The sequence below is a fragment of the Streptopelia decaocto genome (assembly GCF_964273445.1).
Source record: "Streptopelia decaocto genome assembly, chromosome: 22".
NCBI classification, from domain to species: domain Eukaryota; kingdom Metazoa; phylum Chordata; class Aves; order Columbiformes; family Columbidae; genus Streptopelia; species Streptopelia decaocto.
The window spans coordinates 3,138,899-3,155,079 of record NC_138677.1 but is presented as its reverse complement, the minus strand read 5'-3'; the positions used below and the strand labels follow the sequence as shown (position 1 = coordinate 3,155,079).

Genomic DNA, 16,181 nt, shown 5'->3' with positions numbered 1-16,181 from the left:
TTGTTGCATCTGGGTACCATGCGGGAGGGAAGGATGGAGAAGGTGCAGCTTTCCTGGGGCCACCCTCTGGAACCCTCCCTGTTTGTTTCTTTCACAAAATAACTTGTATGAGACTGCACTCACACTTTGCTCAGCGAGGCAATGCCAGTAGTAGATTTGTTAGCTCCCTGCACTTTCCTGCCTCCGTCTACCAACTCTGCTTCTGGTTGCAAAGAGCAGAGAGGGAGGGACCTGGAGTAGTCGGAGGAGCTTTCTGCTTAATTGATTTCACAGTTGCTTTGCTCCCCATCCCAGGAAACAGTTAATTCTTCCATTATCCAGTCTGCAGAGTGCCACATCAAAGACCTGTACTGCGCTACTCAGAGCAGACCTGATGAAGGAAAAGGATCAGAAAGATCAAGGATCTCTGAAGCTCAGAACTCAAGAAGGGCTTAATGCCACCATCCCACAGGCCACCAGAGTCACAGGCCAGCCCTCCTAGACACTGTGTCTTTACAGATACGTTTGGGACTGTTGTTCTTGATGTATGGCAGTGTGGAGAGGGATGAAGCCCTGGATACTGTCCTGAAGCTCTATGTCCTCACAGCCCCGCTCCCAAAGGATCCCTCATCTGCTCTCTGGGAAAGTGTAAGCCCAGGAGGCTGAGCTCCAGCACCCACGGAGAGGTGGGAGGTCTCCCCAGCCATGAGATGTTCCTCAGCAGCTCAGCTCCAGCTCCTTGGCACCTCTCAGCAGATGCTGGCCCAGCGGAACTGGACGGGTGCCGGGCTCTTACAACACCAAGGAGTTCCCCTGGGGCCAGGCGGTGCAGCCAGGCACTGAGCAGCACGGGATCAAGTTCTTTTCTCCTGCCAATGTTACCTCTGTGGGTAAATAAAGCCAGGCACAGGCTGGCATTGCTTTTACACACTCCCACGCATGTGAATCCCTGCATAGCAGAATAATGCTGGACAATAATAACCAGGACCTTCTAGGGAGGTCTGAAATACCTCAAAACCGTGGCTCTGCCCAGCCCCTGCATGTCCCACCTTGCCTTGTTCCTAAGCCCCGGGATGTCTGTGGCGTGGCAAAGGCAGGATGTGTTTAATGGTGACCACTCTGCTTTTGTTTGTTACAGGTTTTGTACCGTCCAGAGAGGACGAGGGGGCTGAGCCTGCTCCCCACGGCATTCTTAAGCCCCACAACCTCCTTGTTCCCCCACACGCAGGTCTGTGACACAGAGTGACGGCTCGGGAGACAAGGCGGGCAGGGGGGGGCCCAGTCTGGCTCGGTGGGGTGAGTAGGAAGGATGCTGGCACTGGAAATAGCAAGTAATTTCCATTTCAATGCTCCTGCTGTGGGAAAGGCTGGGCCTGGGTGTGTGGGTGCAGACCAGCTCTGTCTCTGCCTCTTCCTACCCTGTGTTGCTTCTCTGCAGAATTTTCTTGACATCATACCTGCCCCACTCCCTCACCTTCATATCTACCCACCACTGTCTCTTTCGCTTTATTCTCCTGAACCATCTTTAAATGGATTTTGAGTTATGCATCCCAGGGCTTTGAGGGGGCAGTGAGTGACGCACCTATCGTGACATTGATTTTTCACCAGCCTCTCTGAATCCAGTTTCCCTGTCCTCAGAAAAGAGGCTCTGGCTGCCTTAAACACCAGTGATCCCCACTGCTCAATGCCAGACCCTTGAATTCAAGAGAGCCTCTTCCTCCACTGCAGGCAGGAAGGGACAGAAGAGCCATTGCTGAGCTGTTCTGAGTCCGTATATCTGTCCATCCCTTCTTGTCTGTCTCCCTGCTGCCAAGGCAGAGGAGTGTGAGATCTCCTAGTGGAAAAACAGAGGGAGAAGGGGGAGAATTGCCAAGTGCAACAAGGCAGAAGCAGGAGGCAGAGAGACGCTGTGCCAAACAGAGATGTCAGTCACTCCTTCCGCACCGGGCAGGCTGCAAAGGGAGCTGGTGTCCTGGCAGCCGAGCAGGAGCTGCTCTCTCCTGCCATGGAAACTGAGCCCACGGCGAGCAGCAGCAGCCACCGGCACGGGCTGGTGTGGTTCAAACCATGTCCCTGAGTAGGGTCATTCCTGCTTCCCCTGAGGTGAAGGGGCTGGAGCACAAGTGTGATGGGAGCGGCTGAGGGAGCTGGGGGGTTCAGCTGGAGAACAGGAGCTGAGGGGAGACCTTCTGATCTCTGAACTGCCTGAAAGGAGCTTGGAGCCAGGGGGGTCGGGCTCTGCTCCCCAGGAACAAGCGCCAGGAGCAGAGGAAACGGCCTCAAGTTGCGCCAGGGGAGGTTGAGGTTGGATCTGGGGAACAATTTCTTCCCCAAAGGGCTGTGGGGCATTGGAACAGGCTGCCCAGGGCAGTGCTGGAGTCACCATCCCTGGAGGGTTGGACAGACGGACATGAGGTTCTCAGGACATGGGGCAGGGACAGGGGTGGGGGAACGGTTGGACTCGAAGATCTTGAGGGTTTTTTCCAACCAAAATGATTCTATGATTCTAGGCCTGCACTTCACAGTCACTGGATTCTCTCTGCTCCCTTTCTCTTGCTGAACTGTTCTTCTCACCCTGCTGAATTTCTACGGTATGTAAGGGATCTAGGGCTCCAACTCCCACTCCCCCAGCCCTCCTTGAACATCACCATGATGTTTGTGCCCCAGGAGGGGAGGCCAATGGTCTCTTGCCCAGACACACCAAGTGACAAGCACAGAGACAGAGGAGAGGCAGTGGTGCATCAAGGAGTTTCAGAAACTGGGTTTTATCAAAGCTTTGGCTTGCCCAAAGTCTTCTATATGTGGTGTGTTGGTTCTGCACGAAGAGCCAGTATTGGACACCGGTTTGCAGAAGACCTTGGTCTAGTTTTCCTGGCCAGCAGTCAGTGCAGGCAGGTTGTGGGGTGGCTGTTCAGTGGTTCTACAAAACCAAACACCCCACCTCAAGCACCGGTTCATTTCCCAGCCCCATCTTCGGCACAAATTCCTGTAAGAGAAGGCCTTGAAGGTCACAAAGCATGAGAAAGCTGGAGGAGAAATGTGCACAAGGTGTCCAGCACCTTGCTCCAGCCTTCTGCCGTCTCCCGAGCTCGGTGCCAGCCGTGTGCTGGCGCACACACCATCTCCAAACACCGCCTCCAGCGCAGGAGACAGCAGAGGAGGAAACACAGAGGTGACATAAAAAACAACGCCTGCTTTCTTGGCCATCTGTCACAGTGTCGCAGGCGCCTTCCCAAACACATCCCAGCTCAGCGCCGGCTGGGAAAAACAGGGAGTTATTTTGGTTCATCAGCATCCAGCCGGAGCGGGAGGTTGGATCCCACGTAGCAAGCTGGCAACGTTCAGCATCAGGACTGGTGGCTTTGATGCTGGGGTGGGACACAGCACCCTCTGCACCCCGAGACACCTGTGGGGTTCAGCCCCTGCAGGACTGTCCACCAGCATCTCTGCTGCTCCGTGCTACGTGTCCCCAGACGCAGGGCTGACCTCCTTGGTGGAGAGCTGGTTTTCCTGAAGATTCGGCTGCGATCTTGAGGCTGCACTCAGGCCACTGCCAGCTGGAGGATCCCGTGTTCCCACTTGTCTCCACTGCGATGGCACTGGCAGCAAATAGATGCCCATTGTGAGTGAGGTCAGGAAGCTGATTCAGAGAACTGAGGACGAAAAAACCCGCATTATTCTGCCAGATCAGCTCCCTGATCTCCCTCACTGATGGGCACGGAAGAGGGGACGGGAGGAGGGAACCCCCTTCTCTGGCAGCTGCCTGCACTGGGGTGCAATCATAAAGTCGCAATTTAGAATCGTAGAATTGTTTTGGTTGGAAAAGACCCTCAAGATTGAGTCCAATCCTGGCACTACCCCCTGTCCCTGAGAACCTCATGTCCGTCTGTCCAACCCTCCAGGGATGGTGACTCCAGCACTGCCCTGGGCAGCCTGTTCCAATGCCCCACAGCCCTTTGGGGAAGAAATTGTTCCCAGATCCAACCTCAACCTCCCCGGCACAACTTGAGGCCGTTTCCTCTCATCCTCTTCTTGCCCCTTCCTAATTTTCCCCCTCATTTTCCCTTAAATTTGTTCCATTTGACCAGCTGAGACAACCTCCCTGTGAATGCAGGCTGTTTCAAGGAAATGCTTCCACTTAAAAATATGCTAGGGTAACCAATTCTAAGCCATTCTTGTCATGATTTGCTTTGTGTGGGTCTCCTGCAAGTTATTATTTCCTCCTGAAATCCCAAGCTCAATATAGGAGAATTACCTGTCTTTTTAATCAAGAAATTATTTCAGCTGGGTAATGAATTGCCTGAGAAATGAATACGGAAGAAGCCAAAGCCCTCCAACAGAACAGCCTCCAGCTTTGCGCTATTAATGCTCGTTATGAAATGTGTCAAAACTCCGCCAGCCTTCACCGTGTCTGTGCTGGGGACGCTGCCTCGTGATGAGGAAAATGAGAAGACAGCAGGGGAAATGTGCTTGAGGAAAACATCTCCCGAAGGCCAGAGAGCTCTGGCATGGCTGCTGCATTCGAATTGAACACAAGGAGCTCATTGTGCTGTGCTGGGGTTGAAACTGGTCCCCAGCACCTCACTGGTTTGTCTGCAGGCTGCCAGAAACCTGCCGAGCTGCTGAGAACAGGCTCTTGTGCACAGTCCCTTGTGCAAAGCTCTAAGTTGGGTCCTGCGCTGACTACACACGTACAGCGGCTGAGATTTTGTCCCGAAAAGGGCTGTGGGGCATTGGAACAGGCTGCCCAGGGCAGTGCTGGAGTCACCATCCCTGGAGGGCTGGACAGACAGACATGAGGTTCTCAGGACATGGGGCAGGGACAGGGGTGGGGGAACGGTTGGACCCGAAGATCTTGAGGGTCTTTTCCAACCAAAATGATTCTATGACGATTCTGTGCTGAGGTTTGGCATTGCTGTTCTTTGATTCTTTCATCCCACAACCCCTGCATGTCAGGAGGGAGCTATAAAAAGAGACTTTGGCCCCGTGGATCCAAGCGGCCAGCTGTGTTTCTTTGTGTTTTGTTGCCAAGTGTTGCTCCCTCCTGCCTGTTAAAGGGTAACCTGGTATATACCTTGCAGAGAATAATGGAGCTATTAGTCATCCTGAAGCCCTGAAATAAGACACCTGTCGGCAGCCGGCCAGAGGCATTTAAAATAACTGTGCATGTGGCAAATTCCTCAGCAGCCGAGGTTCTCGGTCATTCCTCTCCCCCTCAGCCTTTGCTGCTCCTACTAGAGCCAAGGAGAAAGTCCCGGGTTTATTGTGGCTCATTCATCAGTGCTGGAGCCTTCATCTCTAGTGCAAAGTGCTTTGAAATCAGCACCTCCAACACAAGAGGATGGGAGAGGGCAGAGCCATTCGTACCACTATGAAATGTGGTCGGCGCAGAAGAGCGCTTTGAAATTGCTTTGCAGCCCAAGGGAAGAACAAGATGTCAGGTCTTGAAACTCTAGCAGCATCCGGAGCTCCCTGCCATCACAGAGCTCCCTTGTTTCTTTATTCTTCCCATTCATTTGTGAAGCACATAAACCCACAAACCGTTTTAAGCCCAAAGCAAAAGAAATATCCCTAGTGATACAGCCCGGGCAGATGGAAGCATGAAAAAAAGCCACAAACTATAAGAATGGTGCAAATGTGATTAGTATCTCCCTTCTGCACCCCCCCTGCCCGCCCCAGTGATTATTATATTTCTGCACAACGAGATGACGAACAGTCAGTGCTGAGTGAAATGTGTGCGTAATTTTTCATCCCCCCCATGCCTTGTTTCCCCAGGCACTTTATAAACTCCGTAATGAAATGCAGCCACCTGGCACACAGCACGCTGCCTCGCAGCGAGGGAGAAGGGAAACTTGAGCCAAGGATGCTGAATAAGTCCGGCGTTTTTCTAGGCATGATCCTTCGAGCGCCGTGATGAAAAGAACAACATAGTGTTTGTTCCTACCAGCGCGACCTCTCTGATCCATCCCTGGCCACTGCAAAAACTGTTTTCTGCACCAAATACCAAGTCTTTGCTCTATAAAACGGGGATGTGGAGTCTACAGGGGACTTGCTAGAAAAAATTTGTGTGCACTTGGGCAAAGCAACCTATTTCCTGAAGCTCCTCAGCCGGAATGATTGCTTCACTTTGCCTTGTCACGTTCATGGTGGACATGTTCGGGTTTGTGCAGGTTGAAGGGATCTCCAGTAGATTCAGAGGTTACTAAGTCTATGGTTGCGTTGCCAAGGCACATGTAGAAGTGTCATTCCCAACTCCAACTTGTACCCTTGAGGTTTCCATCAGCCCAGGGCAGCCCTGATCATGAAGCAGAGCTGCTGGAAACCCACCGGCTGAGGCAGACTGAGCAGCACAGACAGGAGAAGGGGCAACCAGCACGGTACATAGAACCACAGAAGAGTTTGGGTTGAAGGGACCTTCCCAGCTCCCCCAGTGCCCCCCCTGCCATGACAGGGACATCTTCACCAGCTCAGGGTGCTCAGAGCCCCGTCCAGCCTGGCCTGGGATGTCTCCAGGGATGGTTCAGCCACCCCCTCTCTGGCCAACCTGGGCCAGGCTCTCACCACCCTCAGGGACAACAATTCCTTCCTCATGTCCAGCCTGAATCTCCCCTCCAGGCTGAATGGCTTACCTGTACTGAGAATTCATTGCAACCAATTAGACCAATTTTCAATTATCTGAAAGAACAAACTTCGCTAATTAAAGCCTAATTACATTTTGCCTGCTTCTTCAGCTGTCTTGCCCTATTAAACCTGCGTTTTGGAATTCAGTGAGGCAGGAGGGGAGTACTCGCAGCTGCACAGAAACCTGTAAGATGTGAGCACTTGTGGGACCTGCCAGAAAGGATGACTCTGGATTTAACCCCACATGCAGGAAAGCTTGAGCCGTGCAGAGAACCAGCACCAGCTGCCATGGGGAGGGAACAGCACCCTGAGCTGCTTTCACGCACCTTGTTTCCCTGGAAGATACACAAGCACCTGCATCCATCCTGACACCCACACTTGTGCACGAGGCTCCAACACCAACACAGACACTCAGGTAACGGAACTGCCCCAGAGTAGATGTTTCTCCTGCCTTTTGTTGTTTATTGCCTTGATCATCTCCACTTCCAGTGTCACATCTATCATGGTTGAGATGGACAAACAACACAGACCAAGTTCTTCCAGGATGCAACTAGTGGACGCCATTTATTTCCACAAGTGCATTTTTATACAGTTTTACCAATTCATGTGTTTCTTCACTATTGGTTACAAGTTACATCAGTAGCATCTCATTGGCTAATTTTGCTATCATCAGTGTTACTCTTCTACTCCCTTCTCTTTCATAGGTACATCCCTTCTACCTCACAGATACACCTTAATATCTCAGGATACTCCTTTACTCCCATCTTTCTCACGGGTAAACCTTAATATCTTCAAGGCTGATCTCTGTTCCCATGCCCTCCATCAGGGAATCTACGGACCCACTGTAGTTCCCCCACACACATCCAACAGGATGAGGTGATAACTCATGTCCTCATGTTCTCCTTTCAGAAGAACTGGAGCATCACAGGAAGGATGGATCTTGTTTCCTCTCCTCCTAGAGTCACTCAGATCAAAACCAAAAGTGGCGGTGCTCACCAAAGGCACATATCAGCAACGCACACCTGGTGCTGCATAAATCATAACCAGCCAGTGAGCCCACATGGAAAGGAAGGGCAGATCTGAAGGGGGATGCTGGTGCCGTGTCCTCTAATCTCACAGCTCCTCGCTAGGAGAGTAAATCCTCCTGCAGTGATGGTGCTTTCGAAGTTTGTCTCTGGGGCAGAGGAACCCCATTCATGTGAGACACAGTGTTCAGACAGGTCTTACTAGCTCAAAAAGAAGGAACTTGTGCTCTCTGTCTGCACCCAACAGAGAGCACTTTGCTCAGATCTAAGGAGATACTCATCCTGCACAGACAGCATGGTCCAAAGCAATGTCCTTGGATGCTCCATGGCCTTTTAACTCTGTCACTTTGCCACTGCCCAGGGATTGTTCAGGTCAGGCTGTTGGCACAGGTCTGAGCAACACCAAGAACCATTCCCACAAGGTAACGGTATCACCAGTCAAGTTCCAGTGCCCAACAACACTCCCGGTCCTGTTTGTTTTCCTAGTACAGGTGGAGCTGTAAGACCGGCGTTTTATCCCGAGGACTCTAAATGTTCGCACAATCCCACAGCAGCTCTGATTTGGCAAAGAGCAAGAGGGAAAACCCGCATTTATTTGGAGGTGAGGAGGTTTCTGTGCCCCGCAGAGCTCAGCAGGAGCGAGCCCTGTGCCAGGAGAGCAGCCCCAGGCAGGCTCACGCGTGGGGCCAGGGTGGAACGGGGCACCTGAGGAGCTCCGGCTAAACCACCATCAGCAGCCACAGCAGCAGAGCAGCTGGGAACACACAGAAACTGAGAAAGGTTTTCCTTTCAAACAGGGAAACCGGTAGGCAAAGTCTTTGAAGCTGTGAGGCAACGCTGGCTCTTGAGTTCTGTCATCATCTGGCCTCAGTCCTCCCTTCAGTACATGACTCTCTGACAGAGCTAATGGACTACAGAGGCTTTATCTAGAGGCTAATGGTTCTCAAAGAGTCTATACAAGATAACCATGCCGAGCCGCAGTGGGGATTTATGGAGCGATGTTCCTGAGTAATCGCACCGCGTGTTTCAAACCATCTCTCTGCTAAGTGAACCTCTACACCTGCTGTCTTGGCTTCATTAATAGAAAACAGGCTCACAAAGCTGCTGATTTAACCAGCACTAAATTAAAATTCAATATGAGGATCAGCTGGACAGACTTGCTGGAGGCTTGGGAGGGGAGATGGAAGTGCTTTTTTGCCCACTGATGGGAGGGCAGGATGCAGACATAGGAGATCTCCATTCTTGCTCGATGGTCCTGCAGGGAGCACAGCAGCCTGGATACCTCCCCAGAGCTCAGGAAACCTGTGTTTTCTCCTTAGGTCTATTGTGTGGCTCTAGGAAAAGTGGTCTGTTACCTCCTTTCCAGCCTGCCTGATCTTGGAGACCAGCTTTGGGAGCTCCATCGCTTGGGATGCAGGTAACCGTGGGCTGGGATCACAGCATCCTTCTGTGGGCCCGGCTGGCGTGAAGCTTGTCCGTGACCGCTCTCTTGTGCGCATACACTTGGACAGACGCATGTGTCCTTCCCGGGACACACCTGAAGCAGGTCAGATGTCTGGCAGTGAAACCAGGTGGTGCCAGAGCACCCCAGACCCACCCACAAGAGGGGTCCAGCCCCTCGTCCCCATCAGCACTCGCTTTTGGACCTGCGGATATCCACTCCAGCCATTCCAACATTTCCAGGGCAACGTGTGCCTGTAACAACGTGGTTCCTTCCACCTACCTGCAGAACAAGCCCAGAAGTGCCAGACAAGAGACAGGAAACTGCTTATCTAATCTGATTTTTTTACTTCTTTCTTATTTTTGGGGCTCTCAGAAATGTGTTCAGTCTGGATTGAGGTTACAACCTGGGTAATGCCTCCCTGCCTAAAAAAAAAAGGCTGTTACCATAACAACCTGACTCTGCGCTTCATTACCATGGCAATTCTCAGGAATTATTAAATACTGTGTATGTTTGGTGCACACACTCCAGTACATCTGGTGCCAGGCTCAGGTTGGGATCCTCCCTTCCCCCTAATCTGTCTGTCTGTCTCATCTTGTTTAACTCTTTTGTTGCCCTCAGGCAGGAGTGCTGGGGCATTAGGGGAGGACGTGGGTGTTGTTTGGGACTTGATTTGGGTTTTTTTCCAGGACTGTATGACCAGGGTTGCTGGATTTTCTCACGTGGGTCAAGCCACATCTTAATTTCTCTGGTTGTAAAATCAGTGATTACAGAGGCAGAGGCTTTCTCTTTGTGGAAATGCTCTCAAACTCACCTTTCTCTGCTCTTTCCCTGCTGCCTGTCTAGAAATAAGATATTCCAGCTGGAACAGAATCATGGCAAGTGGGGACCAGCCCAGAGACAGGTTCCTGAAGGAGGATTGTGAAGGTCCAGCGCAGGTTGCTCTTGATGGGGGTCAAGAAGCCATTCCCCTTTAGTGGGATAACCACATACTGCCCAAAACCATTATTGTTTTCAGAGAAGGGACGCAGACTAGATGGACCAGTGGCTCAAACCAGTGCAGCCAGTTCCACCAGCATCCACCTAAGCACGTCTCTTCTCTCCCTGCCTCTCTGCTATACTTTATCCAGCAGCATCTCTCAGTCGTGCATGTACAACTCCTGGCACCCCGGTGACATCCTGGAAGCTAGTATGCTACAAGCGACAATTAAAAAAAAATAAATCAAAATAACATTAAATCAGTCCCTTTTTAAAAAAAAAATCTGCTTTAATTTTCTAGGGAGCCAGTGAGTTTTCTAGGGAGCCACTTGTGAGTTTAAGCTAATGAGCAGGCGTGAGATGAAAAAACACAACGATTTGTTGGGAAAGGTAGCAGAAAGAGCCATTATGGTCGGTTTTCTTTATGCAAGCCCTGGAGTGACCAACTCGTCCTCTGGCTGCAGGACTCTTGTCTCTGGGGCAGGGCAGCTGGGTTTTCAGGGTCTGAGATCTGGGGAGCATTGTGGTGCCCCCAGTGCCCTCCCTTCCAGCGGGCAGGACCCACACCGGTGTCTGCTTGGTGAGACTGGGATGGGGAAGGAATCGGGGCGGTTACTGGTGAGGGGCTGGAGCACAAGTGTGATGGGAGCGGCTGAGGGACCTGGGGGGTTCAGCTGGAGAACAGGAGCTGAGGGGAGACCTTCTGATCTCTGAACTGCCTGAAAGGAGCTTGGAGCCAGGGGGGTCGGGCTCTGCTCCCCAGGAACAAGTGCCAGGAGCAGAGGAAATGGCCTCAAGTTGTGCCAGGGGAGGTTGAGGTTGGATTTAGGAACAATTTCTTCCCCAAAGGGCTGTGGGGCATTGGAACAGGCTGCCCAGGGCAGTGCTGGAGTCACCATCCCTGGAGGGTTGGACAGACGGACATGAGGTTCTCAGGACATGGGGCAGGGACAGGGGTGGGGAATGGTTGGACTCGATGATCTTGAGGGTCTTTTCCAACCAAAATGATTTTATGTTTCTATGCACTAGTTGGGTTTAATCCATCAATACACTGTGCAAACCTTAATGATGGTGCTCAGCAAGTATTGATTAACTACAAAATATACTCGGATCTTGTTCCTCCTTCTGGAAAAGGCAGAGAGCTGTTCTTCTGGATTTATATCCAAGCAGATCAGCACCTCCAGTATCCAGGATTGCCTTCCCGCTACAGAAGTGGAGCCAGCAGGAATATTGTTGGCTCAACAAAACTCCAATTATTTCCATCTCACACCCACAGACAGAGCTGTAATTCCATCACAGAACAAAGGTCAGGAGTCCTCCTCATCTCACATAATTTAGTTTTGACAGCTCATCAGGATAAGAGGAGCTGGAGATTTGAATTCAGAGGCTGAAATTTTGATTTGCAAGAGGTGTTCAATGCATCTTTATGAATCTCTGCTTCAGAACTGTGCAGATATTTAACACAAGCCTGACATACATAGTCCCTGATGAATATACTTCCTAGTGGTAACAGATACTTGCCTGTGAAAGATGTATGCTACTTTCTGCTTTTAAGAACTATCTCTAATTAGAGTTCAATTGGCAGGTGAGATGATTATATCTGGGACAAGGATTGAATTAACTGAACTCCACATACACAGAGAAACAAAATGAAGACAACACAAAAGTCTTTTGAAACAGGTTCTTTTTTTTTCCTGAATATTCACCAGTTTTCAAAAAACTACGAAAACCTCAAGGACTGTAACAACATAGCACTCGGAAAAAAAGGCAGTTGTGTACAAAACGAAGCATGCTGTTGTTTTAGGGTTGAAGTGGGTTTTTGTATTTACCTGGGTTCTTTTCTTCCTTCAGCATAGTGTAAAAGAAGAAAGTACCAGTTTATTTAGCAGGATGGTTCAGAAAAATAAGGAAGAACATGCTTTCCTCGTCACAAAACTCTACCAGAAGGTGCGTGCTTGAGGTCCGAAATACAAACAGACACATTTTGCAGCATGCAGATTTTGTTGTACCGCCCACCCCGCACTTCCCTTCCCCTGCCCCATGGTCAAAGATGCGCTCTGCGCGATGCATTTTGCCCTAAATCCCAGGTAGCGGTATCCAAGGTAACAGAAAATAGAGTCCAGATCTGTACATTATCACTGTTTCTGCAAGTTTCATGCAAAACTTCAGCCATTTCTGCATGCAACACGATGCTGGTCGTTTATTGTGCTTCGTACAACTCTGGGGAGATTGCCCCGTTCACCACAATGGAGTTTGTTGACTGGGAAGCACAGATTTGCTTTCCCATGGACACAGACATATTAAAAGATGCCTTCCCACCTTTCCACTCCCCCCCCGGGAAAAGTGCATCTCAGCAGCAGATCCAGACAGGTCACTTGCCTACAAAAGCCCGGTGGCTTCAGTAAAGTCCCATGATCGCAGCTCCCACGTCCTTGGAAGGTCTTCGGTCCTTCACCAGAAAGTTAATCATGCTCTCCGACTTGATGAGCAAGTTGCAGCCCAGAAAGAAGATGCCGAACACGACAGTCAAGGAGAGGACGCAGAGCACAGCGATCTGCACCACCCGCGTGATGTAGAGGCTCCTCTCATCGGGCGCCAGCACCGAGGAGCCGCCATCGGTCGCCAGCACCGAGCCGGTCCCGTTGCAACAGGCCATGAGCATCCCCAAGCCCTGAGTCCTGTTGGGGTAAGCCCCTTGCTCTAGGAGAGTCTGGTTGAAAAAGGAGCCGTTCATGGTCTATGATCCCAAATTTCTGGGGAAGGCAAGAGGAACTTGGTGTCCCCCTGCCCACCCTTCACGCTCCAAACCGCCTCCTGCCTTTCTTCTCACCACCCTGGGATGGAGGAGAAACTTCCCGAGCAGGTGGGAAGGGAATTCGTGCAGTGGAGGGATGCTCCGTCCTGGCACCGGCAGCGTTAGCACGAGCCCCCAGCCAAAGAAAAAGAGAGAGAGAGGAAAGACGAAGCGGGCACGGGGGAGAGGATGGCAACGGAAGATTGTCCCATGTTTCTTGTCCTCGCCGCTCCCCCGAAGCTGCCACCTTGTCCCCACGGGAGGGAGAGCTGGTTGCTGCCGGCTGGGAGCTCCACAAATGCAAGTTCCAAGCTCAAGTCTTCACTGTGTTCAAAGAAAGAAAGAAAATGAACAGCAACTCCACCCCCTTCCAGCCCCCCCCAGCACCGCCTTCCTCCCCCTCCACTCCCACCCAGGCTGCCCCCCCCTTCCCCACTCGTGTGCACCCCCACGGGTGCCAGCACCCACCCCTGTGCTGCCCACCCCCAAAGCCCTGCACCCAGCTCGTTCTTCCCCCCAGAGCCCCCACCTGCTCCCAGAAGCAGCCCGCAAGGTCCCTGATGGTCCTGGGCCGCTGGCAGGTCCCTGTCCCCCCCACGCTGGCTCCCCTGAGCATCAGGCCACCGCTGCTGCCACCGATCCCGCTGCTGCTCTGTGCCACCCACTCCTTAGAGCAGCACTGGCCCAATCCAGCCCTGTCCACCCCCGGATCTGCTCAACGATTCCTGTCCTGTGTCTCCAGATGAGAGCTGGATTCATCCCCCTCCCTGCTTCTTTGTCTTCCTCGGGCTCGGGGTTTCCTCCGCAGGTACCTTTGTCTCCCTTTTCACCCCCTTTAGCCCCTCCAAAGGGGAGCGCTGGGATGCTGCACCCTGATTTCTGCCCCGTACCCCTGCCGTGTCCCCACCGCTGGGTCCTACAGCAGCATCACTGCTGCACCCACGGCTGGAGCATCACAGACCCTCTCCCTTGGGCCCCTCAGCCCCACCCAGAGCATCCAAAGGGAATTTTCAGCATCCTTTCCCTCTTCTTCTCTGTATAAGCTCCCAAAACGACAGCCCAAGTCAGGGTGTTCAGCCTTGCTTGGCTTAGTCCCGACCTTGCCCATCCCAGGACTGTGCCCATGGAGCTGCCACATCCCAGCTCAGCTTGTCGGTGTTTGCCTGGAAACGTGTCTGATGGCAGAGAACAGGAGATCCCCCTCCAGCCACCATGCGGGGACCTTGCCCTGATTTATCTGTGTACATCTCAGCTCGCGTTCTTTGCCCAGCCCCTGGAGGGGATTTTAATAAACCTAAATGAGAACTGATAAATCGCGGCTCCAGGCAGAAGCGTGAGGCTGGCTGAGGATGAGAGAGACAGTGTCAATCGATTTTCCTTTCGGGCGGCTGGGATTTGTGTCCCTGTTTTGCTGTTGTGACTTCGGGGGCTGAAAAACTGTTTGGTTTGGGTTTTTACTTGTTGCTTTTTTTTGCACGTGGCGTTTTCTCCCTGAAGGGCGGCCTGGCGTGCGAGGGCAGTTTGCAGCAGGATTGCTTACAGGAGGGAGGTGGAAAGCCGTGATCCAACAAGAACATCTGCTCCTCTTTATCCTGAGGGCCAGGAAAATAATCTCCAGGGGAAAGCAAAGCATCCCTGGAGCCCAAGCCCAAGTGGGAGCTCCGGTACCCACACTGAAGGAGTTTCTGCTCCCTCTGGTGGCTCCAGCTCCAGCCTCTCCTGCACCCATCACACTCCTGCCTGCTCCTCACCTCCATCCAAACAGGGACCTCAATACCCAGAGCTTCCCATTATCTGTTACACAGCGTTAACATCACAGCGATATTTTCAGGACAAGGAGTGCCTTTCTGCAGTCGACAGCAAAATTCAGTCCAAATGTGCTGAATTAAGTTCACGTCATCCTTGTGCTCAGGCAGGATGAGAGCCCAGGTGGGTGAAGGCAGGTTGAATACTTCATTTTGTGACTTTTTCTTCTTTTTTTTTGTTTTTCCAGAGTTTTTGTGCCATGCTGGAGTATCCCAGCATCCAAGCATCAGATGTGCTCACAGGGTGATACAGGGACAGGCTGCGGCATGGCCAGAAAACCCTTTAGAATTGGGAAAGGCCACACAGGCAGCATTTCCAGGCAGGGAGAGAAGGATTCGTGCAGGAAAAGCAGCAACTTGGATGCTCTAAAACTGATTAATGGGGTCTGCAGGGTGAGATGCCTCCAAGGATCCGGAGCAGGGTGAGACTTAGCGCCCTCCAGGTTTGGGGGTTGTATTGATGTCCCTGCCAAGGTACAGCTTTTTTTTGACACTGCACAAGGGTCGATGGGCTTCTCCTAATCCTCTTTACCAAACCCTCATTAAGGAGACTTAAGGCAGGAGTTGAATGCCGGGCAGAAAGTGATTCCCCAGTGAGCAGAGCCCATGAAACCAGGATGGTGGGGCTGAGAGGGGAAGCAAACAGGCACCAAAACTCCTTTTAAAGCCAAGAAATAGTCCCCAGCTCCACAGGCAGAGTCTCCATCTCCTTCTCTCCCCCAAACACCATCATCTCTTGTAAGAGCCGCCCCATCTCTGCTCCCTGTGGGTCTCGTACAGTGCCTGGCACATCATCCTGTGGCTTCCAGCACTGTCAGGTTGTGGCTACAGCTCCCAGCACCCAAACCATCTCGTTTTGCACTGCTTGGCAATTCGTTTCTATGTGTTGGGTCATTCTGACCTGGTGTTGTGTCATTGTTGTCCCCAACCGCTGTCATCTGGTGGGAGGGGGCCGCCCAGGGCTCCAGGGAAACAGCCCTTCTCTTTCTTCTGCCCCTATTTTGAGTGCCTCAGTTTCCCCATCTCTGAGAAGGAGACCTCTGTTGAGGGATGGCTTAAAGGTAATGGACATGAATCCATGGAACAATTGTACGATCAGAGCTTGTTCTGATAGAGATAAGAGCTTGGCATAACTAGGCCTCAATAAGAGTTGCTGATCATTAAAGAAACGGCAAAGACACTGTGACCTTGACAAGTTTCATGAACAACTTTGAAGAAGTGAGAGCTGAAAGAACGATGAACTTGCTAACCGCAAGTAGGAAGGTCATGCAAATGTGCCCATTAGAGCTTAAGCCAATTAGTAAATGACTAGTAGGCATAATTAGTGTAACCTGTATAAATATGTGCTGTTATTGCTAATAAATCGAACTATGCTTTATCACTCACATTGAGTCGACCTGGATTGTTCCTCCGCCGCTCACAGACCTCGGTATCCAAGGGGAACAAGAGGCTTATAAAACCCCTTCGGGAGGCGCCCAAAAGCAGCTCCAGCATTCTAGGGGGGGCAATTCTTGTGCAGATCCGATTCCCTGTACTTG

At 51.7% G+C, this 16,181-nt stretch overlaps 1 protein-coding gene across 1 annotated transcript; it reads right to left on the bottom strand.

Annotated features, from left to right (window-relative positions):
- Nucleotides 1-12,188: 12,188 nt before the first annotated feature.
- RPRML (reprimo like) lies at nt 12,189-16,097 on the bottom strand. The gene is made up of 2 exons (XM_082070887.1): nt 16,030-16,097; nt 12,189-13,162 (listed from the first exon to the last, which is right to left on the bottom strand). Exon 2 carries the CDS (start codon nt 12,776-12,778, stop codon nt 12,443-12,445), a length of 336 nt encoding a protein of 111 aa, XP_081927013.1. The 5' UTR covers nt 12,779-13,162; nt 16,030-16,097; the 3' UTR covers nt 12,189-12,442.
- Between the last annotated feature and the right edge of the window lie 84 nt (nt 16,098-16,181).

Bases quoted from the DNA above. Each gene is read 5' to 3' on its own strand.
- RPRML (XM_082070887.1), bottom strand. From the start codon at position 12,778: ATGAACGGCTCCTTTTTCAACCAGACTCTCCTAGAGCAAGGGGCTTAC.